At 43.1% G+C, this 22,958-nt stretch overlaps 1 protein-coding gene across 1 annotated transcript in view; it reads right to left on the reverse strand.

Moving 5' to 3' along the window:
- Positions 1 to 557: 557 nt before the first annotated feature.
- LOC308304661 (metabotropic glutamate receptor 5-like) overlaps positions 558 to 22,958 on the reverse strand; it is a gene marked incomplete at both ends in the record, with an annotated part of 49,569 nt that continues 27,168 nt past the window's right edge. Inside the window, 12 exons of the mRNA XM_080749285.1 lie at positions 558 to 1,506; positions 3,575 to 3,753; positions 4,129 to 4,311; positions 7,534 to 7,659; positions 9,511 to 9,669; positions 10,196 to 10,382; positions 10,967 to 11,084; positions 12,555 to 12,681; positions 13,074 to 13,242; positions 14,827 to 14,951; positions 15,339 to 15,460; positions 16,393 to 16,628. Of these exons, the coding sequence (XP_080605411.1) occupies positions 558 to 1,506; positions 3,575 to 3,753; positions 4,129 to 4,311; positions 7,534 to 7,659; positions 9,511 to 9,669; positions 10,196 to 10,382; positions 10,967 to 11,084; positions 12,555 to 12,681; positions 13,074 to 13,242; positions 14,827 to 14,951; positions 15,339 to 15,460; positions 16,393 to 16,628 (2,680 nt within the window). The remainder of the gene's footprint in view (positions 1,507 to 3,574; positions 3,754 to 4,128; positions 4,312 to 7,533; positions 7,660 to 9,510; positions 9,670 to 10,195; positions 10,383 to 10,966; positions 11,085 to 12,554; positions 12,682 to 13,073; positions 13,243 to 14,826; positions 14,952 to 15,338; positions 15,461 to 16,392; positions 16,629 to 22,958) is intronic.

The raw sequence follows: 22,958 nt of genomic DNA on the forward strand, positions 1-22,958 counted from the left end.
AAGTTTGAACATTTTCAACAATCTCTTCAACTTGTACTTACATTCTGAAGTCCTCAATTTTTGAGAGGTTGTGTGGACCCTGATCCACAACTATAGAAAGACAAATTGCCTCAACAACACCACCTGATTTGACATAAGGACAGAACAAAAGAGAATACTGAACAGAGGAATTCATCAGTGATTGTCACCCACGCTGTGAAACAGTGGCTTTTGTTCCAAGTTTTCTCAGCGTATTATATATGTTAAAAAAAAGAAAAATCAGCGATCCATTTAAAAAAAGTTTTTCAATGCCCACATTGTTTGTGATTATCTGTAGTATTCCCAGCCTGTTTTCAGCATTCAGTCTCTGAAGTCTACAGAAGCTACAAGTGTACAGATCCTCTGGTTGGTTGTTGCTGCCTCTGTCACCTTGATGTGTGTTCAATTCAGCATCCAGCCTCAGTCAATCTAATATAAAATTGAGATTGAACAGGTGATTTTGCACAACCAGTGAGTGTGATCCCAACCAGTGCATTTTGATGTCCCAGACTCAACACGGTAGGAGAGAAATAGGAAGTTCATAGCGAGGAGGAGCTCTGGCTGTAGTGTCTCAGCAGCTGGTTGTACTCAGCCTCTGAGTTTGGGGACAGGGAGGTGGGCGAGTTGCTGTTGGACCCCGAGGAAGAATCTCTAAACGGGGAGGGGGGCGTCAGAGCAACCAGCTCCTCCATATTCGCAGATTTCCTGCTGGCACTGCAGGCCGCACCCAAGTGTCCATAAATCACTCCGACTGGTCGATTCTCGCAGGAGGCGGCGACAGCTGCGGCCTCGGTGAAACTGGTGACACTGTATGGGACCTGCCTGCCTCTAGGCGGTATGTAGGGAGGTGTTACGTAGGGAGGTGGGCAGGCCACCTGCAGGCCACCTGCACCTGCGGCCGTAGGTGTGGGTCTGGAGGGAGAGCTAACAGTCGCTTCCCCTGACGTCAAGCCTGGCAGCATTATGGTGTTGAGCTCACTGATGTTGGCAGTGAAACGGTTAACCACACTGCTAATTTGGTCCATGATGGTGGCGTCTTGAGACTGGCTGCCAATCATCCCGACACCGATGTCAGCCACAGCCGCTGTGCCGGTATCCCTCACGCTCATTCCGGCATCGACCGTTTGGCTATTGTCAACGTCCTTTCTACTAACAGCAAAACATCCAGTGCTCTCCAGCGAATGTTCCTGAAAGCCCCCTGCCTTCCCTCCATGTTGGCTAACAGTGGGCAGGGATGGTTGGGCCGGGGAGCAGGGTTGGTAGGTTCCGGCAGGGAGGTATGACTGAGCTTCCTGTGGCTCATCGTAGCCCGCGGTGATGCCCGTGTCAAGAGGCGAGTCGGCTCCTTCAGAGAAGGGCTTGATGATGGCGGTCTGGTTGGCCTCGCCCTCCTCCTTCTTCTTGACATGAATGGAGATTCTCTTCCACAGCAGGTTGTGCTTGGGGCCGTGCTCGTTCTGCGCCCATGTCACCGATTTCCCATTGGAGCTACGAAACATGTGAGAGACAAGTGTTAAATAATGTGTTCTGTGTCAGCTTTCTGAATCAGTGTGTCACTGTGCCATTCTGCATACCATCCATCTGCTGTAAATGAGAATGTAACAACATATTCTGTCTAGTAGACATACAGTACATACAGTATATAATAGGGAAATGTAAATATAAATGTATTATACTTATAGCATAGTATAAATGAATAATTCTCAACAAGGTGTCTCAAATGTTTTTCTTTAACAAGGTAACTCATGAGTGCATTATACCATGGCATGGCCACTTACACCAAAGCAAAAGAAGAGATTGTGAGATGATTATTATTTTTTTAGTTCATAATCATAACTGAGAAACAAACGGTATTTTCTGTGGCCATGGTTTAAGTCACGTCTACCTTTATTTATAAACATCCTTCTGCATTGGGCTTCAGGCTCCAATTACATTCATTAGCCATCCTATTCCTTCCCCATTCTATGCTTCTTTTAGCTTCCTTACAATTTCACATCTCCCTGCCTTTCTTTTCTTTCTTCCCTGGAAAGAGAAATCCTTTGAGGCGCTGAGTCTCCTTTATGAACAGTCAACCCAGTTTTCGCCCTCACAAACAGCTTTTTATGGCTCGCCAGGCAGCCTTAACGCTCTGATTCAGCTATCAAAGACATTAAGAGAACGATACAGATCAATATATATGATGAGGTGATGATGACAGTATCCCAGAGCTTCTCAGTTCTCAGTGCAATGTGTCTAGGCCTAAAATAACCCATAGCAATAACATGGTGCTGGGAAGAAGCTGGCAAGAGAAAAACACACATAATTTATTTAATAATATTAAAGCTATACTGTGTAAGTTGCTCAACTTGTGGTCAGTAGCTCTATAGCAAACCTCGGTCGCGTCCGCGTCTTTCGGCCGTTTTTCGGTTCTGCCTCCACCTCGCCGAGATCTATCTTTTGAGGGGTCCCTGGTTGCTGTGCGTTCAGCCATTCCGGAGATACACTCCTTCACCCATGCTTCACCGGCGTGCACCCGAGTATAGAGACACACGGGAGACTACAAATATGGCCGCCCTAGCGACCCCACTCCAAGATGCGCTGTGATTGGCCGGCAGTGTATAACCCTCGCTGTGATTGGCCGGTAGTGTGATGACGCAATTTTTCCGCGAAAACCGGTCCCTGGTAGGGATCATAGAAAACATATAAAGAGAAGGCTTTAGAAGCTGAAAATAACGGAGTGGGGGTTCTAAAACTTTAGCGATTTAACAGTTAGGACAATTTTAAGATTTGTTTTATAAAAAAAGTTACATGGTATAACTTTAAGTAGTAATATCATTGACAACATTGGGATTTTCTATGCCGAATTCATGGGAATTCTTTTTAAGCCGACTGAACCTACCTGTAAATCAAATTTATTGTTAAAATGCACAGTAACAATACAGCAGGGATGTAATTATTGTTGACAATGAAATGCTTATTCCAAAAGTCAAAATACATACATATAGCATGGTCCAATAAAATCAAAAGTACTAAAAGACAAATAATATAAAAAGAAAGAAAGGCAAATAATGTTAAGTTGAAATAAGTACAAAAAACGTACAGCAAATGTTATGTATAAAAGGTGCTAGTACTGATACAGTCTGAAACCCCACCTCATCCCCATTCACGTTGGAACGTTGAACAAACAAGGGACATTTATTTGAGCCAGAATACAGCAACGAGTAACTGTAGTCATGACTACAGCAGAGAGAGAGACAACAGCGAGCAGACACAACAGCTGCCCGTCTGCTAGTTGGCGGTATACGTGCGCCATACCATAGAATACCTTTGTGGTTTGGAAAAATTTCACTTTGTAATGTACTGTGGGAATTTTTGCTTTGTTGTTATTTTATTGTGCATTTTGACCTCTGGAACTTCACTTAAAGGTGTTTGTCTCTGTGTGTGGTGTGCGTGTGTGCGTGTGCGTGTGTGTGTGTGTGTGTGTGCGTGCGTGCGTGCGTGTGTGTGTGTGCGTGCCTGCCTGTGTACAGTAAATGCGGTTGTGTGTGTGAGAGAGGTAGGTGTACTGCAGCCGTACCTTATGTTGTATTGCCCAGAGCCACGGCGTTTGAACATGTTGCCCAGACTGCTGCCAGAGCGGTTGGCAGAAGAAGCATTGGCCGCCTTCTTTGCATCACCCACATGCATTCTCACCACAGTAGATGTAGTGAACGCACTGCGCACATTTTTCTCTGGCTTGACCAGCATGATGTACACCTGGCCAAGACAAACAATTACAAGCGCAGATTGAGCAGAGAGAGAGAGACGTGTAGGAAAGTATCATCTCAATACATTTCAGTTTCATTCTCAATCTCAATTTGCTTTGCATTAAAGATTCGATTTTAATACAACATTACTAACGACTGCAGTGGTGATAGCTTGTCTACATGCTTTTCTCCTGGTGTCGGTTAGGACAACTACAGTATTGGCTGTGAGACGACAGCGCTATCGACTGCACCACCGTGCCCGCAATTCTATCCTAGTACTATATAACAAGTGTAATGTATTGCATTGTGACTCATAACCCTGTTGAGCCTGAAAACTGTATGTACAGTATGCATGTACAGTATATCATTGTAGTTTCTAACATACCTTTGGAGTAAACATGCAGCAAAGTGCCACAGTAGCACTGAGGCTGACACTGAAGCACATGGTGATAATCTTGTAGTTGGAGCCAAAGTAGATAGGGACAAAAGCTAGCCAGATGATACAGGTGGTGTACATGGTGAAGGCGATGTACTTGGTCTCGTTAAAGTTGGCAGGGACATTACGTGTCTGTGAGAACAGAAAAAGGATTGGGAGTCTTGGTTAAGATAGTTAAAACCCTCTTCTCTGAATTCACCGATAACCCTTCTGCACAACTCTATTTCCGCTTAACCATGTATTTCACAGTTTTCATGCAGTATGAGGTTAATTTTTTACATCTAATGGTGTAACTAAAAAAAAAGACACAGGCGAGACTGACAGACCACTGACAAGGTGCTACAGTACACTGAAGAACATACAGTACATTCACTAACCAAACATGTACTAAATTCCATGGGACATGGTACAATATCCAATCCATGTTTACTATATTGTGAGTCCATGGTACTATATTGTGATTATATCACAGCTATGGATGTTGTGGGCACAGGCAGCGTGCCTTAATTGACCGTAGCTGTGGTATAATGCAATACAGCATGGCCTTGAGTGCATTATTGCTTTTTTGAGTGCCTTTGTATTTGATGTTATGCTTTTGAAACTGATATTATCCTAGATAAAGTACTATGTTCTATCCGTCTGTCTTTCAATGTTATATGAGATACTTAAAGTGTGGTTCCTGTGGAAATAAGCCTCGCCTTTCTAGGATCTCCTTTTAGTTGACCTTGTACCAGTGATTTGTACTGTCATGAAACTGTACTTTTTTCTATTGCAAACTTCTAATAAATTCTTCAATCAATCAATCAATCAATCCAGTAAACCTGTGAAGCGTTTCTCAGCCTCTGTTACCATTGTCACAAGCTCTCTGAGGTATATTTCACTCCATTGTGGAGTTTGGATTTCAAATACATTTTCTTGTTTCCCTCTTGAATTTCCCAGATCAGATCAGCAAACATGCCGACACATTCTGTGTTGAGTGTTGGATTGATCTAGTCCATGGTGTAAGCGGTCTTCTGTTGAAGCTCAGAATCTTTTACCAAAAACATTATGTAGCTGAATAAAGCCTAGTGTAGCACTGGGTTATTGCTATTATACAACAGAGAACTTCAATGCATTCCAGTAAGGAGCAGTTTGACCCGAGTTATGAAGGCAAATTTATACTTTGTCATTCAACACTTTTCACTCAACAAAATGTACAGTATTTTTGTATTTTCTACTTGGCAAAGGACATCTGTGTTGTTAAAACAGTGATTCTCCACCTTTTCAGGCCGTGACCCCCCAAAATAATTATACGTGAACTGGGGACCCCCACCCTGATAAGCATTTAGAATGAGCATTTTCGGTTACACAGATAAATCTTGTGAACATATTATGAGCTTGTAGATCGGCTATTTTCAATGTTTGCCTCTTTCTTATATTGCCAATGCTTGACCAGTTTTTATAGTAGTCTTTGAGCGGTGGTAAACCGCTCCTAAGAGTGGCTGTGCATGTGTCTGTAGCCACTTCTCCTCAGCGTTTTGCTATAGCAATGTGTTTTCCTCAGCGTTTTGCCATAGCAATATGTGTGTGTGTGTAGCCATATTACATCATATTACATCACCAATTATCTGTAGCCACTATCTGTAGCCACTTTTCCTCAGCGTTTTGCCATAGCAATGTGTTTTCCTCAGAGTTTTGCCATAGCAATATGTGTGTGTGTGTGTGTGTGTGTGTGTGTGTGTGTGTAGCCATATTACATCATATTACATCACCAATTATCTGTAGCCACTATTTGTAGCCACTTTTCCTCAGCGTTTTGCCATAGCAATGTGTTTTCCTCAGCGTTTTGCCATAGCAATATGTGTGTGTGTGTGTGTGTGTGTGTGTGTGTGTGTGTGTGTGTGTGTGTGTGTGTAGCCATATTACATCATATTACATCACCAATTATCTGTAGCCACTATCTGTAGCCACTTTTCCTCAGCGTTTTGCCATAGCAATGCCTTTTCCTCAGCGTTTTGCCATAGCAATATGTGTGTGTGTGTGTGTGTGTGTGTGTGTGTGTGTGTGTGTGTGTGTGTGTGTGTGTGTGTGTGTGTGTGTGTGTGTGTGTGTGTGAATGAATGAATGAATGAATAATTTTATTTTCGTGTCTGGCTGCCTTTCGCAGCCCATCCCTTACGGGATTATTCAGACACAATTACATAACATTTTCTTTTTCACATACATTTTTTTTTCTTTTTCCTTTTCCCAGTGCCAACAAGCTGACACAAAAACAAATAAACAAAATAAAGTAATACTGCATAATTAAGATCAAGAGTACATCAATTGTTGTTCTGAACGAGAGTGGAGGGCAAGAGAGAGAGAGAGAGAGGCACAAAGACAGAATGAACCAGAAACAAGACAAGAAACAGACTTGAGTAATAGGTTGGTATGATCCATCACAGTGCCACTGTCTAATATGTGTAAGTTGCATGTCTTCTTCTATTCCAGGCTTTATGTATGAAATTGGAGATTGCAAATGTATGGTTATCAAATAAATGTGTGTGTGTGTGTGTGTGTGTGTGTGTGTGTGTAGCCATATTACATCATCAATTACATCCTAGACCAGGGGTCTTCAACGTTTTCAGGCCGGGGGACCCCCAAACTGATGGGGAGATGGAGCAGGGACCCCCTACCACCTCGTAGGGTGGGGGGGTTGGGGCTACGACATATTTTTTATTTTAAACATGTACACAGCGAGCAAGGTGGGCCGTACCACTATACCATTTCTAAACATACTACTTATTAACTGAGAACCAATGTCAATAATATCAGCAATCTGTCAATTGCATAGTAATCATGTATTAAAGCTATTCAAAATGGATAGAATCATGATTTATTTTTTAACATAAATGTAAAAAATTTAAATAAAAAAAAATAATTGAAATCTTTTTTTTTTTTTTAAGCAATAATTTCACGGACCCCCTGCAGTACCTCCGCGGACCCCCTAGGGGTCGCGGACCCCCTGTTGAAGACCCCTGTCCTAGACCTATCTGTAGCCACTTTTCCTCAGCGTTTTGCCATACCAATGTGTTTTCCTCAGCGTTTTGCCATAGCAATATGTGTGTGTGTGTGTGTGTGTAGCCATATTACATCACCAATTACATCCTAGACTTATATCCTAGTCTTTTTCCTCAGCGTTTTGCCATAGCAATGTGTGTGTGTGTAGTCTGTATTACATCACCAATTACCAATTGAAGACGTTATGCAAGCACGACCACCGCTCACTTCACATTGGGTGTGATATTTTGATTACTTTTCTGTCATCTGAGGACCCCCACAAAGTCATGTATGGACCCCCCTGGGGGCCATTCAGAATGACTTGGGATTGGGTACCTTGAAGGCATAGAAGGTGCAGCTGAGGATGAGCAGGCCCAGGTACCCCAGCGGTGCTACCACGCCCAGTGTGGTCAGGTTACAGATCAGGTGTACCTCGCTGATGCTGGGGTAGTCATAGATCACCTGCAGCATGAGGAGAGATGGGGAGTTTGTTGTATTAATTATGAATACTACTACATTATTACACACGTTCCCACACATTTGTACCAATTCATTTCCAAAACATTTCCAGAATATTTAACCCAATTTCCAGGACTATATAGCAATAATTCAGCTCAATAACAGGTTGCTTACTCCTATGCGCAATGCCCAAAGACAGGTAGTGTATGCCAGTGTTTCTCAACCTTTTCAGGCCATGACCCCCAAAATAATCATATTTTAACTGGGGATCCAGGCAGGGCCGGCACCCTGACGAGCACAAAGAGTTGAGGAATTTTGTATAACACTGTTCTATTGTGAAAATAGCAGATCTACATGCTCACAACAAATTTATGCCTCTAATATTTGACAATTTGGCCCATGTTTAATTTGTCATTTCAGAGGTATTAACAAAATCAATAACAAAAGACAATGCATAGCTATTTTTCCAGGACCTTCCAGGACCCTTGATACATTCCAAAACTTTTCCAGTACTGGAAAAATATTTTTCTAATTTCAAAATATTTCCAGGAATTTCATGACCGTGGGAACCCTGTACATAATAAGGAGGACTTCATTCTTTTAATGTTCCTACTTCTGTACTTTTAGACTGTACTCCACAATCGGTACAGTTAGTTAGTAAGTTTGTCATTATTATTTGAGACCTATGTCAGTTCTCAATATTTGGTCATATAAGCACAACCTGGGGAATGTTATGTCATCAGGTTGAGTTGACAGAATTAAAAGTGTGTGGATAGAGCCATTATGCAAGCATTTGCTAATGGGCTAACCTGACTCCCAGTTTGTCATTATTATTTGAGACCTATCTCAGTTCTTAATATTTGGTCATCTATAAGCACAACCTGGGGCATGTTCATCAGGTTGAGTTGACAGAGTTAAAAGTGTGTGGATAAAGCCATTATGCAAGCATTTGCTAACGGGCTAAACTGACTCCCAGGGCTACCACTCTAGGCCTGAAAGATGCTTCTTAATTAGAGATGAAAGGCTAATGGGCCATGGCTATTCCGGCTGCTCCTTCACTCACACGCTGCCTTGAGAATGTAAGGCTTGCACAATATGTACATTATGCTGACAGACAGATTATGCATGTATGCATTGCACACACACATGGAATGGAATGGATGTCCAGGGGTCAACATTGTTGATGTCAATATATAAATTATTATAATGTTTCATGTCTGCCCGCAGCCCGCACTGCTCATTCACACTGGGTGTGATTTATTGCTATGGCAAAACGCTGAGGAAAACACATTGCTATGGCAAAACGCTGAGGAGAAGTGGCTACAGACACACGCACAGCCACTCTTAGGAGCGGTTTACCACCGCTCGAAAAACCCACAGTAGTAGGCTAAGAAAAACGCATACATGCAAATGGTAAATGGTGCATTTATATAGCACCTTTATCCAAAGGGCTTTACAGAGATCGTGCATTACATTCACCCATTCACACACACATTCATACACTGATGGCGGAGGAAACCATGCAAGGCACCAACCTGCACCAGGAGCAACTAGGGGTTCAGAGTCTTGCTCAAGGACTCTTCAACACTAACTCTGGGGGAGCCCGGGATCGAACTGGGAACCCTTCGGGAACCCTCCGTGTTCTAATGACGGTTTCTCTACCCCTGAGCCACTGCCGCCATGTACGCACACAAAGTATGTGCTACCTTAAATGTATACAGTACATTCAATACATAGTACAGACTTTCACATTGATGGCATTTCTCCTCCCCCACAACCCCTCCCCAACCCACTCACCCTAGCGCATACATACGCAGATTACGCACGTACGTACACACGCACTCACACACTCACCTGTGGTGGCTCTATGATGAAGAGGGCCACTATAATCCCCAGCTGCAGCAGAATGAGGAGGAAGACGATGATGAGCTGAGCGCAGGCAGACATGAAGCGAGGCTTCCTGGTGCAGATCTTCTTCTTACTGCCTGCCAGGATCCGTGCGATACGATTGGTCTGCACAAGAACGCCCCCAGATCCAGAGAAATGTTTACTTGTTAGGGAGATTCAGGGCAAGTCTGAAGAGTTCTATTCTGAGGGAGATTCTTCATTGACAAAATGCTAACAGTGTCACACTCACACACATATTTTAGAGCAGTGAACCTTTTCATGCCAAGGACCCCCGACTATTTGGCCACATTCAGTGCTACTGAATCAAACCATTCAACCAACCACTAACAACTTAACAACACACCATGTGTTGTTTACCATAGTAAACAAGCACATTTTGATGTTCAGCTGAGAAGATAGACGTACTGTAGGCCCTTGGCTTCAACAGCTATCACATTTTACTAGGCTGTGTACCAAGTTCCAACCAGGACGCAGTGCAAAAGGAAATTGATAAACTGTATATTATATTTCACCTAATCTCGGCTTTTCACCTTATACACACACAACACATGGGGCTATGGAATATTACAACAAATCATGTTGCATTAATTTAACTATAGTTAAATGAACACTACGGAGGATATGGCTATACCTTGGTGACCAGGGCAGAGTAGCTCATGGCAGGAGACAGGCCTATTCCCAGCCTCTGGAGGTAGCAGAACACTATGTTGGGTTTGGCGATCAGGCTGAACGTGCACAGGTAGCTCAGGAAGATCCCAGCCAGGATGATGTAGCACAGCTCACGACTGGAGGATTTCACCACTGGGGTGTCCCAGAACCTGCAAGATGAATACAGAATGGTTTGATTCACAAAGGAACTATGGCCGGTTTGTCTGCTTAACCACTTTAATATTAATATTCTGGGGGCAGCATTATCCAAAAACAGACGATCTACAAGCTCACAGCACGTCGCATTGCAAGTTGCGACACGTTGTGAGCTTGTAGATCGTCTATTTTTGGCAAAGAGATTTGGTGTAGAGGGGGAAAAGTGGTCCAAGTACAGAGCCTTACTCAGTTCGAATTTACTGTGTCAATCAATTTGGCACTTTGTTTAGACATTTTGCTAATACTGGATTGCCCTCTACTGAGGGAGAGAGAGCTGTGTCCGGGAAGTAAGAATTCATTCTTGGTGGGGGTTGACATCTGCCAGGACTGCACATTGATTGTCACCTATCCTGTTTGTGATGGATTGGAGCTGACCCTTGGGTCTTTGCGATTACATGTTAGTGGCATGGACATGAAGGGTTTCACTTGGTGTAATCAATTCCCTTCAAGTGCACAGCATAATTTACTTAGCACAAAATCCCTAAATTGAACAGAAACAAGTACAACAATCATGTCTAGTGAAATTAAAAAGCGTTACTTGATGAAGATAGACGTGACAAACAGGGTGGCCATGAGGCCCAGGCAGGCGAACACCACAGCAGCTATGGGTTCAGGATCCCCCCAACGCACATACTGCACCTCGATAGGCTCACAACCTGGGGGGGTTGAGAGAGATCATTAGATTGAATACATGTAAACATACACTGATCATTTATGTGAAATTGACATTTTATCTCCAACTGTGTCAGTATAATGAAAAATATGAATATCCAGTCAGGCTGGCAGCCCCACGGGGCAGAAGACTCCTGAGCCTCAATCTCAGACAGTTCTTACTATGTATAGTCCACTCTAACAGAGACACTAGTCTAGATGGTCTTATAAGGATATAAGCTAAAGACCAGTAAGACGCCCTAAGGGCGAGAAGGGTGGCACATGGGCGTTCTCCTCTGGCACATGGGTGCGTGCAGGAATGGGTGTGGAAGGCTGGGGATGCCGCTCTGTGTTCACGCGGTGCTGCTTGGTTTTTATAGTCGCAATAAGGGCAACATACAAATAGTTACAGAAGTACAGATTATTATTATGCTGTGCTAGAGTAGAAGTCGCAGTCCATGGGAGAAGTCAGCAGTTGCATTTGACCGCTGTAGTCGAGTTAGAATGAGTTACAGTACATTGGTGTGAAGCTAACACTCCGGTTGACTACAAGTAGATACATAAAGAAATGATTTAGAACAGACTGGCATTCTAAAATATCGATTACATCAGGAGTACGCATGCGTGCGTGTGCACGAAACGTAGGCGTGAGGGTGCGTGGGTGATAACCCTTCCCAGACCCAGTACATTGTGTACAGTACATTATACATTCACATCCTACTAGATTAGAACATGCAGTGTGAAGAACAGAATTAGCTGATCTGTCTGAAACTTGCAACACTTCCAGCACTGACAAAGCCAAAGAGCTGTGTATATGTGTTACATAGATACAGTAAATGTATAGATAGAAGAAAGAGGCAGAGTCCTTGTTGGCATGTACACCACAGTGCAAAGGGGGGTTCGGAAGGGGTTGTCATTTCAGAAAATATCTGCTAAGATCTGATACCTCTTCTACCTCCCTGTGGGGCAGCAATGGCTCAGGAGGAGCTAGTTTAGTACAATTTTACACTTCACAAGAGTTAGCTCAAAGTTCAGTTCACAGTCAGATATAAATGAACTAGTTCACGTTCATAGTTCACAATTTTAAATAAGCTCTCTAACTTTTGTCTTTTGGGCTCATCTGTTGTGTGCAACCGTACATCGTCTCTGTCAGGCCGAAGGTGTGGCAGAGACTATGATTTGATCTGTGCATCCACGTGTGCATCCGCGTGTGTGTCCGTCTGTGGGGATCGTACTCAAGTTCCCTCAGCCTTATGTGTTCATGTTTCATCCGTATTGGCTAAGATTGACTTCTGCTACTTGGCCTGGCGGAGACCTGTGCTCCAAGGAGCACATGTTTCTTGTTTGTGCATATGATTTGCCTATATACAGTATGAAGACAGACAGTCAGACATACAGACATACAGACAGACAGACAGACAGACAGACAGACAGACAGACAGACAGACAGACAGACAGACAGACAGTATGTTTACCGGTCAGGTCGTAGGTAGGCCAGTAGCCCAGTTCACAAGCTTGACAGGTGTACTCATCAAACACGTATTCATTCTCCTTACAGGGAGTGCATGTCCAGCAGCAACTCACCTCCCCTTTACGGATCACCTGGAAATATACAGGTCCAAATAAGCAGCATTATATGAAATATGAATGAACCGCATTGTCCTAAAGTCCCAAAGACATTCTTCCAGACGCATATAATAAGATACGATTTTTCAGACCAGGTCGCAAGTGGTTCCTCTCTGTGTCTGGCTTAGGGCTTGCATACTCCACTTAATCGGTTTGGCTCTGTCCAGACTGCAATATGACGTCATTCAGAGGTTCAGGGGGGCGGTTACCCATCGTAAGGTCGGCTATTCGGTGCTGCCGAGATGTTATGACACTCCGAACTCAACAGAGACGAACCGATTTAAACTCGGCTCCTAAGTGGAGTATGCAAAGACCCTTCGTGTTGCTAGAGAGAGAGAGAGAGAGAGAGTTCCCTACTCATACGGTACCTTAATCTCTGCCTTTTTACAGGGTGGTGAGCAGACTGACTGGATGATGTCAGTGCCATTGGTCCAGATTTCCTCATCGTCCATCCTCAGACCTCCCTGGTCCCAGCTCCCCACGTGGATATAACTGTACTGATCTTCTCCCATATGCTTGAAGTTCATTATTTCATATCTGGAATACACATGCACAGACACAAAGCACTATACATTCACTTCTTTCTTCTTTGTCCCTTTTCTTCAATGTTTTGATTCTTTCCATGCTTTCCTTACTTCTTTACACTTTACTTCTCTTCCTTTCCTTCTTACATATACTGTATGGCTCTCCTTCCTTCTTTATGTTTTCCTTTCATTCCTCAAGTCCTCCTCCCGTTCCTTGCTTTCTAGCATCCTCTTCTTTCTTCCTTCCCTCCAGTGTTGACTAAAAAAGGTTGTCGACTAACGTTTTTCACTGACGAAAACGAAATAAAAACTAAGCTATGATGACTAAAACTAAGACTGAATATATTGACATTTTCGTCCACAAATACTAGACTAAAATTAGGAGTGAAGAGATCCAGTAGAACTAGTCATTGGTGGCGCTCAGGCATTACGAGGCTTGCCAACATACATGTTAGTCTCTTATGATATTTAGTATACCAAAACTAGACTAAAACTAAAACATAACAGACAGAAATATGGCTAAAACTAAATTACATTTTACTCAAAAGACAATGACTGTCAAAATCAACACTGCTTCCCTCCCTCCCTGTGGTGTACAGGCTACAGCAGGGGGTTTTCAAAGTGGGTGCCTGGGGTGCCGTGATGCCAGTCCACGGTAGCCTGACACTTCAGTCCGCACATCACCCCCCCCTGCTGGTGGGTGGTTTGTAGTGTGGACTGAAGCTGCACACATTTTAATCTATTTCGAAGGCGCCCGAAGAGCGGGCGCATTGAATGGGCCAATCAGGGTTGTATGCTTGGGGCACGTGTGTGGCTGCTCCGGTCCCAGCCCCCTCCAAACAGAGCTCTTGAGCTCACGTAAGACTCACTCGTGGACTCTGATTGGTGTCCTCTGCCCACGTGAGAGTCTAGTGGACTCTGATTGGTCCGTGAAAACTGTCATGGCGGAGTCAGACTTGACTCGTATTATTTTAATAAACTATGAAATAGTGCCGTTTCTTCACGTTTTAATACCATTTTGCACTAACGTAAACATGCAGACATATAATATGTTATGAGAAATAACGTATTTTTGCAATGTCACGCCACGTCGCCGTCGCGCGTGTGTGTGTGTGTATGTGTGTGTGTGTGTGTGTGTGTGTGACGTCAATAGGCTTTAGCCCCCCCCCCGCCGAAATGGATTGTCTGCCCGGAATGTCAGACTCTCTCCCCCCACGTAGTGTGGTGTTGAGATGTCGGACGCTAGCAGTCAGGCAAAGTCCACGGGTGCCGCGAGATAATTTGATAATATTCAAAATGTATCAATATCACTACATCAATATCACTTCACTATGCTTAGTAAAACAGACCTGATTTGCACTGTACTTGATGAGTTCTTTTTCTATCTACGACAACTCTCTACACCAAAAATAGCCGATCTACAAGCTCACAACGCGTCACAACAGTCAGTTCTGATGGAAACGTATATTTCTCCAATATGATGTAAGATTCTAAAAATGAACAGTGTAACTCAGGGGTGCCGTGGATGAAAAAGTTATTTACAGGGCTGCCCTGAGTCAAAAACGTTTGAAAACCCCTGGTCTACAGTATACTGTACCTGCCCGGCGAGTCTCCGTTCTGGTCAAAGTGGATGGTCTCTCCAGACACCCCTGTGAAGTTGGTTTTCATCAGGAACTCCAGCAGCTTGCCTCCATCGATGGGACGCATGGCCTCACATAAACCCTGAGACCAGGAAAACAAAGAGCTCTGCCGGTAACCACATAGAGCAGGGCTCTTCAACAGGGCGTCCGGGACCCCTAGGGGACCCCCTAGAGTTACTACAGGGGGGCTGCCAAAACTTTGTGTGATAGGAACCTTTTTACAAGAACCACTTCAACCCTAAAGGGGAACATTAGCTGAAAAAATAGCAGATCTACAAGCTCACAATGCCTTGCACTGTGAGGCATTGTAGAGGTTGTAGATCTCTATTTTCATCAAAGAAAGCTGGTGTAGAGAGAACGAATATTGGGTTTAAGGGTTTTTTAACTTAACATGTTAAAATGGCTCCAGTAAAAAGAGACAGTTTTAACATTACATCAAAACTACCACATGAACCGCACTTTGGCATACCTGATGCCCTGGACAAAGAGCTTGCTGCATGGCATGCAATCCATAGGCCATGGAATAGATGGCGTTGATGACAAATCCCATCTTGGTATCTTGGGCATACTGATGGCGCAGAGACTCTCTCCCTGTGGACAATAGAAGCACTCAGTTAAAGAAACGCCTACTCACGGTTACCTCCGTTCAAGAGCTCCTCCGAGAACAGACGATTATAGCAACAAGGCGTTTTGTTCAAAGGTGAGATTTGTCACTGCCAAAAATAAGTGACACACGCTTGTAAAGTGATTGGTCGCCTAATGCGCTTCAATTGTTTGTGGCACGACTAACGACTTTAAAGATTATACATGACTTGTATTATAATGAAGTGAAATTACTTTTACCGACTAGATCTCCACAGATAAAAGAAACCCCACAAAAAGTGAAACGTTTCAATTCAAAACATGCTCAATCAATTAAGCAACAAAGGAGCCATCAATCAATCAATCAATCAATCAATCAATCAATCAATCAGTAATAATATAAAATGAATTAGTCACTGTTCAATATAGTGTTCAATAATAGAGAGTGTTAAAGGGAATTCTATAACGTGCTTGTATTTTAATCATTTGTATGTTTAAAGTGTTTACATTTGTCTCGTCATTAAAGACAGCTCATTATATTATTTGAGTTTCCAATAGCGTAAACCTAAAACTGTGTCAGTATGACCTTAAACCTACACTGAGTTCATCAACTTGAGATGAGATCATATTATTGCAACCTTGTGCTACCCAGGTGCCTGGTACAGAAAGTAGGGTACACAGGGCTCTTTTCTCTATAACGATCTCTCTCTCTCTCTCTCTCTCTCTCTCTCTCTCCTTTGAGGGGAGTGTCTAATTCTTGTATGAAAACTGTTGCTTTTCTCTGTATCTGGCAGAATGCATTCTCATGAATAAATCAATGTATTATTGTACTCCGTTTTCTCTCCTCATATTTGGCTTTGCGTCTTTTACTTAAAAATCCTAGTTATCAGAGAGAAAAACAAACACACAGGATTATTACAGTGTCTTATCTCATTACTAACAGGTGCAGGTGCGGTTGTACTTGCTGCTCTCCAGGGGATGGTCCCTCAACCTGCACTGGAAGCGATGTTGCCAGAACTCTGGGAACCACGGGTTCCTCGGGTTGGCGTCTGGCTTCAGGTTGAGGTAATAGTCATCGAACCACGCCACGTGCGCCGACTTCAGCTTGATGGTGATGCCACCTGCAGCCTCCTTCTGGTAGCCATCAGTCACATCATACCTGTCAGCCCAGCCGTCACTGGAGAGAGCGGATGGAAGCAGAGGAAAGGCACTCTAGAAATGAATTTTGGGAGTCCACCTATGAAGCACATACATTTGACTTCTACATTGGCAACAATAGCAGATTTACAAGGATGTTCCAAAGACTTTTCAACCCATGTTTACACTCCAAAAATCTTTTTCTTTTAATATTTTTATATTGTAGTCTTTCTTCAGTGACAAACAAATGGCTACATTCACAGACATACCGTGGGCGTGAATCTCACAAAAAATGCCAAATGCGGCCAAATGCGGCCGAGGGCCGCCCGCACTTTGGCACTCGCCCTCCCTCATATTTGCAGTCCCACAAAACCGCATACACTCACAAGCAAAGAAACATTGGCTTTTAAAATTACATTCCGTTTACTTGACTATCCCTATTTAACCACTGTAAAGACAGAAATACCCATCCATCCACACAAAATGACACAGTGATATTCCTCAAAGTGAATTCCACAACATGTCAATGTCAATTGTAAGCCATGTCAAAAATCAGGAAACACATTATAATGGAGCCAAGCACTGCAGTACAACACAAGCCATTGTCTGTTTTTATGCTTTTAAGTGCCTCTTCCGCCCACGACTGAAATAATGTTTGGTTATAGTGCTATTTCTCTGACTCAAAAATCCCTCTCTACCACGAGAGATCTCACAGCAGATGGTACAAGAGCTGTGCCTCTCATTCCGAAAAGAAAAAAATATATATAGTTACAATAATTGTAGAAAAGCAAGAAATCTTTAGATTTATGAGTAAATGTGAATAGATATATCCCTGTGGGGTGGGGTGTCTAAATTCCCAGGTTTATCTATAGATATATCCCATGGTGATAGTAAATGTATTTTGTCTCCGCCAGACTAAGTTTTGCACCCTGTCCGTCAGTCTGTGTATCTGTCCATGGTTCCGTCTGTGAACTGCTAATCTCCTGCACCGTTGGCTCGATCGCAGTGAAACTGTGCACACATAGCCTGGCACTTCTGGAGATAGTTTGCCAGGATGCCCATATCTCTTTTGAGGCCATCTTCCATCGCCTTCCATGTTGGCCTTCGAAGCATGATGGCCAAGTCGTCTGCATAGCCGTACTTGGTCGATGTTGTTTCTGGCAGGTCATGGATGTAGATGTTAAACAACATTGGCGAAAGGACGGAGCCTTGCGGGACACCGTTCTTCAGCCTTCTGAGCCTGCTGGTCTGGCCATCGCTGGTCTGTAGGATGAAGCTCCGGTTGGATATCATATGCCGATCCGGGATTGTCCTCAGCAGTTTGAGATGTAGTCCACGTTGCCACACGGTGTCGTAGGCGGCTGTCAGGTCCAGGAATACTACTCCGGCTTTCTCGTTGTCCTGAAAGCTGTCCTCGATGTCCTGAGTGAGTAGCGTAACCTGGTCCACTGTTGACCTGCCTCTGCGGAAGCCGGCTTGTTCCGGGGGGAGTTGTGGGTCCACCACTAGCTTGATACGGCTGTGTATAAGCCTCTCCAGAATCTTATATGGGACACAGAGCAGAGAGATGGGCCTGTAGGACTTCGGGTCTTCGGGGGGGTTGTTTGGCTTTGGCAAGGCTATGACGGAGGCACGGCACCAGGTCTTTGGGATCTTGGACCTCCGGAAGCATGATGAGAAGAACGAGCAGAGCCAGTGGGATGTTCTTTCACTTTGGTGTATGACAAACTCTGGATGGATATTGTCTCGACCAGGTGACTTGCCCGGCTTCAGTTTTTTCATTGCTGCCCTTAGCTCGGCTGTCGTGAAGTCTCCCGAAACATTGCTGGCCCACAATAACCTACCTGACCTGGTGGAGACCTTTGCTACGAGGAGCACTTTTTCTAGTTTGAACTGCTTTACCAGTATTACCACACAACATCAACGTAACTTTCATTAAAAACAATACCTTCTTTCTGCTGAAGCTGGAGCTAGGTCAATGCTACCCTGATGTGAAAAAGTGAAAAGCGAATAGATTTAGAAAATAGTATCAAACACAGTTAGTTATATTACTTGTAACTCTGCCACTCCCAACACTGCACTCCTGCAAACAAATCCTTAACCTCTAACCCTAGTGCCCAAAATAGATTGTGTTATAATAGTGATCTACAAGCTCACAAAATGCAGAAGCGTGATGCATTCAGATCACGTACCATTATGTAATAAGCAAATAACACAAAACGTGCATTGCACACACACACACACACCACGCACGCACGCACACGCACATCTTCACAAACAAAGAAATACATAATGTGCATGTCCACGGTTCTCCGCAGTTGGCAAAAAGAGAAGCGTGTGGAGATACTTTGGGAAACTTAGCCAACCTTACAGAGCTGAAGTTACACAACAGTTGTGTGGGTGTGATTAGCATGATTCCCCAAGTCTCTGGCTGGGGGGGGAGTGGGAGGTGTGTTCATAAGGGAACCTTGGAGAAGCGAGCACAGAAATAGAGAGAGAGCGGTATAAACAGCAGGGATGGATATGAGAAGCATGGAGGACTGAGAGCGAGGATAGTTTGAAACTCTCTTAAGCGGGAGCTGTGAATCCCACACGCTGACCTGGGAGGGCAATCTGCACCACCTACGAACACACACGCACGCACGCATGCACGCACACACACATGGCAACTTCCCAGCCAGCTCATTGCTGAGTGGATATATATATACTGTAGGTCCACAAGAGCTCCAGAACCTATAGAGTTGGACCTTTTCCTAAAACACTCACAACACATCATTATAGTCGATGTCAGGTGGAAACCTTATATGTCCATACTTTTTTATGGTAAGTATGTATAAGTATACTTATTGTGACCATAGGTCGCAGTTAACTATGGAAACCGGCACATCTTTGTTTGACTGTCTGTATGTCACGCCTGACACTGTGGTCCCCCTGACACATCACTGTGACATCACAGGCTCAGAGCAGGGATAATGCCTGATACTGCGGTTCCCCTGACACATCACGGTGACATCACAGTCAGATACTCAGAGCAGGGATCTCCATATATGGGCATAAAATGTATTGTATGTTGTGATGTCATGGGAACAACTCTAACATATTCCCTTTTATGCCCATATATGGAGATCCCTGATGTCATCAATATTAAGCACCTATCTAACAGGACTTCATATGGGAATGCCCATATATGGAGGAAGACAGCCCATATCTGTGTGGCTGGTTCAGACAGGGATCTCCATGTATAGGCATGAAAGGGATTGTATGTATGATGTCAGATGTGATAGACGTCATAGGATTTTCACATAACGAATAACTGAGTAAGCATGTTTGGGGTCTCACAGCATATCTCCATATACAGTACACGGATCTCCATATATGGGTAACTTTTCCGATATACATCACTGGACAGACAGCCAAGACAGCATGTCGCCTGAGGCGTCTTACTTGTACTTATACCCCATCGTATGATATTATAAGACAGTGTCACAACAGCCAATATATATAGTTCACAAGCTTCATGTTAGCTCTGCCAGCTTGTATATCAGCTAATTTCACTGAATAGAAACGTTAGGGTTCAATGGTTAAGCCTGATTTATCTTTCCTGTTCCTCATATGACACATACAATAGTACATGTCACTCGCTGAAAATAACCAAGCTCAAGCAAGAGCGGCTGTAGAGGCTCAAATTGCGATGAGACACATTGTGATATTGTAAATCTGCTATTTTTGGGGAGTGGCACCATCGTACAAGGAAGTATAAATAAATTAAGCAATTATGTCTCACTTTCAATGATAATTAACAAAAACACAAGTTGAGTAGAGGTTCTTCTGTTGCAACTTTCCACAAACACAGAAGAGTTCTGGGCCATGAGCCTCATCAGCGTTATCATGCACACAAACAAAACACCTCCCAGTCTAAAGCTGTGGTTCCCAACCTTTTATGAACCACTGGAAAATCTCAAATGCGTTTGCAGGCCACCCATCTGACCACTTAACACGCTAGCTGAATAAGTAGTCAGAGTATGTTTTTAAGGATCAATCGGCAAACACATGTACCGGTATGTGAAAAACAACTATGATTATAGAGCAGTTCTGCCTATTTTTCACAACTGATTTGTATGATATATCTGTTCCTTAAGTCACAGTGAATCTCATCTGGTTTGATGTCTACCCACAAGGCCTCGGGACATCAAGAATTCATTGTGATAGATCAGTATATCTGTTCTACAAGCAAAAGGCTACAGTATATGACACTTTCACGGTTGTCTGTGAAACTGGATTAGAATACATGAGATTGATAAAGAAGCATGGTGTCTCTGGTTCCAATTGCACCCCTGAATGCATTATGACACATGGCCTACAAGCACACAAATGATTAAGGTCGAAACATACACACTCTCTTCAATTAACCTCGCCTCACCAGGCTTTCCGAAGAGAAAGCCTGGTATTCGTTTACTAAACAGGTCGTCTGATCCGGTCTGGACCGGATGATATCTTACGTCATACGACGACTACACTTTGGCCGGAACTACCAACCGGAATCAGTTTCACCCCAAAACAATTCCCCGCGTTCCGTGGCATCATTATTTTAGGGCCTAACCAACAACCCTGGATGCAGCGAAGTTTTGATTATTATTTTTAAATGCAAAAAATATATAAATGTGAGTGTACTTACCAGATACTATTTAGCGTGTGTCTACCTTTATTATACACGGGGAAATGCTATTCTTAATGCAGACTATGAGAGAACGACTTGCGCATGCGCAAGTAGATGTTAGTAGTTGTTGTAATAGCTGCTGAGAAATTATATCGCGCTGTCCGTCTCTGAAAAAGATTTACAGAAAACATGTCATCGCCCAAAAAAACAACGCCGAAAAAAACGGTCAAAGAAGACCCAACAAGGCAGAAAAGATGCGGAGAAGAATTGCACCGTCCACCGCCGTCACGACGTGCACTTTTTGCAGATACAAGTGGAGACGCAGATTCTCCCCTGGAAGCTGAGGTAACCGAGATAACGGTAATGTAACATCATTTAAACTGGTGTGTATAATGTTATGTTAGATTAAGCATGGATGATAGTATACTTTCTAGCAACATTCTAAAATACGCTGGCCTATAACGTTAGGTTAAAAGGCTCGATTTGATAAAATCGTGACTTTTTATTTTATACAAATTGTTTAAATTTTTCTGCTCACAAACGATACATCACAATCAGCTTTATTGTCACATAAGAAATAAAAAAGAAAGTGGCTGAAATTCATTTCTGTGCATAACTTACGTCGTGTTATGTTATTACCATAGAAAAAAACAAAGGTAGAAGAGGGGGAGGGGCAAGGGGGAAAGGAGATCGATGAAAAGAAAACAAAAAATAAATAAATGCACATGAACATTAGGTCAAAGTAAAAAAAAAGGCACTATAACCCAATAATAATTTAGACATGCTCACATGTGCCCAAATCACATGAAGTTCACTGTTTTTAGCAAGAAGTAGTTTGGGAAACTAATGTTCTGGCCATGTTTGGCATTAGGCATATGCAATTATATGTAATGATATCTTTACATTTGGGCCCACCAATGATATAAATATAATGGTCGCTTTTTAACATGTATGTGTGTTCTATTAGGGTGCTGCTGCATCAGACCCCTCGTCTGCTTTAATGCAAGACATGACACAAGAAAGCATTCCACAGGAATCTGTCCAGGTTAGTAATTTTCCTAAAAGTTAAATCTGGTGTAATGCATGTGTTAGGTTTCTACATGTTATTCTAATGGTCAATTTAATTTACAGATGGAGACAGACATTCCTTCTATGTTATCTCCTGCTGTTAGGAGGTACAGGAGGAGAACGGTAGAACGTAAAGTAAGTGACACATGAAATTCTAATTAAATTCAATAGATTTAATATCTAGAATAGCATTAGTCCATCATGTGTCAGGGTGGCTGTTCACATTTTCTACTTGTGTATTCAATGCCCAGACGGAGAATGTCTCTGAAGACCGTGCTTCTGCTGCTCCTCCTGCCTCACCTGCTATAAGGCGTGTACGCAGAGTGAAAGTAAATTCATATATTTAATTTCAATAACTATCGTGAATAGTAATATTAGTCCCTCATGAGCAAGGGTGACTGTCATTATCAACTGGGTGGAGATTGTTTTATATTTGATCTAATACATTATTTTTTATTCCATCAGCATACGGACACTTTAGCAACACCTGTTGACCCCTCATCTGCTTTAATACAAGAGGACACTGCAAAAGCTATCACTCCATCGACATCTTCAGTGTTCGTCCAGGTTTGTATTTTAATTGTATAGAGTTGGCATCTGCATTGCGTTTCATAGCAAGCTAAAACAAACATCTCTCATGTTAAA

Source organism: Nannobrachium achirus (assembly GCF_963921795.1).
Source record: "Nannobrachium achirus genome assembly, chromosome: 19".
In the NCBI taxonomy this organism is placed as follows: domain Eukaryota; kingdom Metazoa; phylum Chordata; class Actinopteri; order Myctophiformes; family Myctophidae; genus Nannobrachium; species Nannobrachium achirus.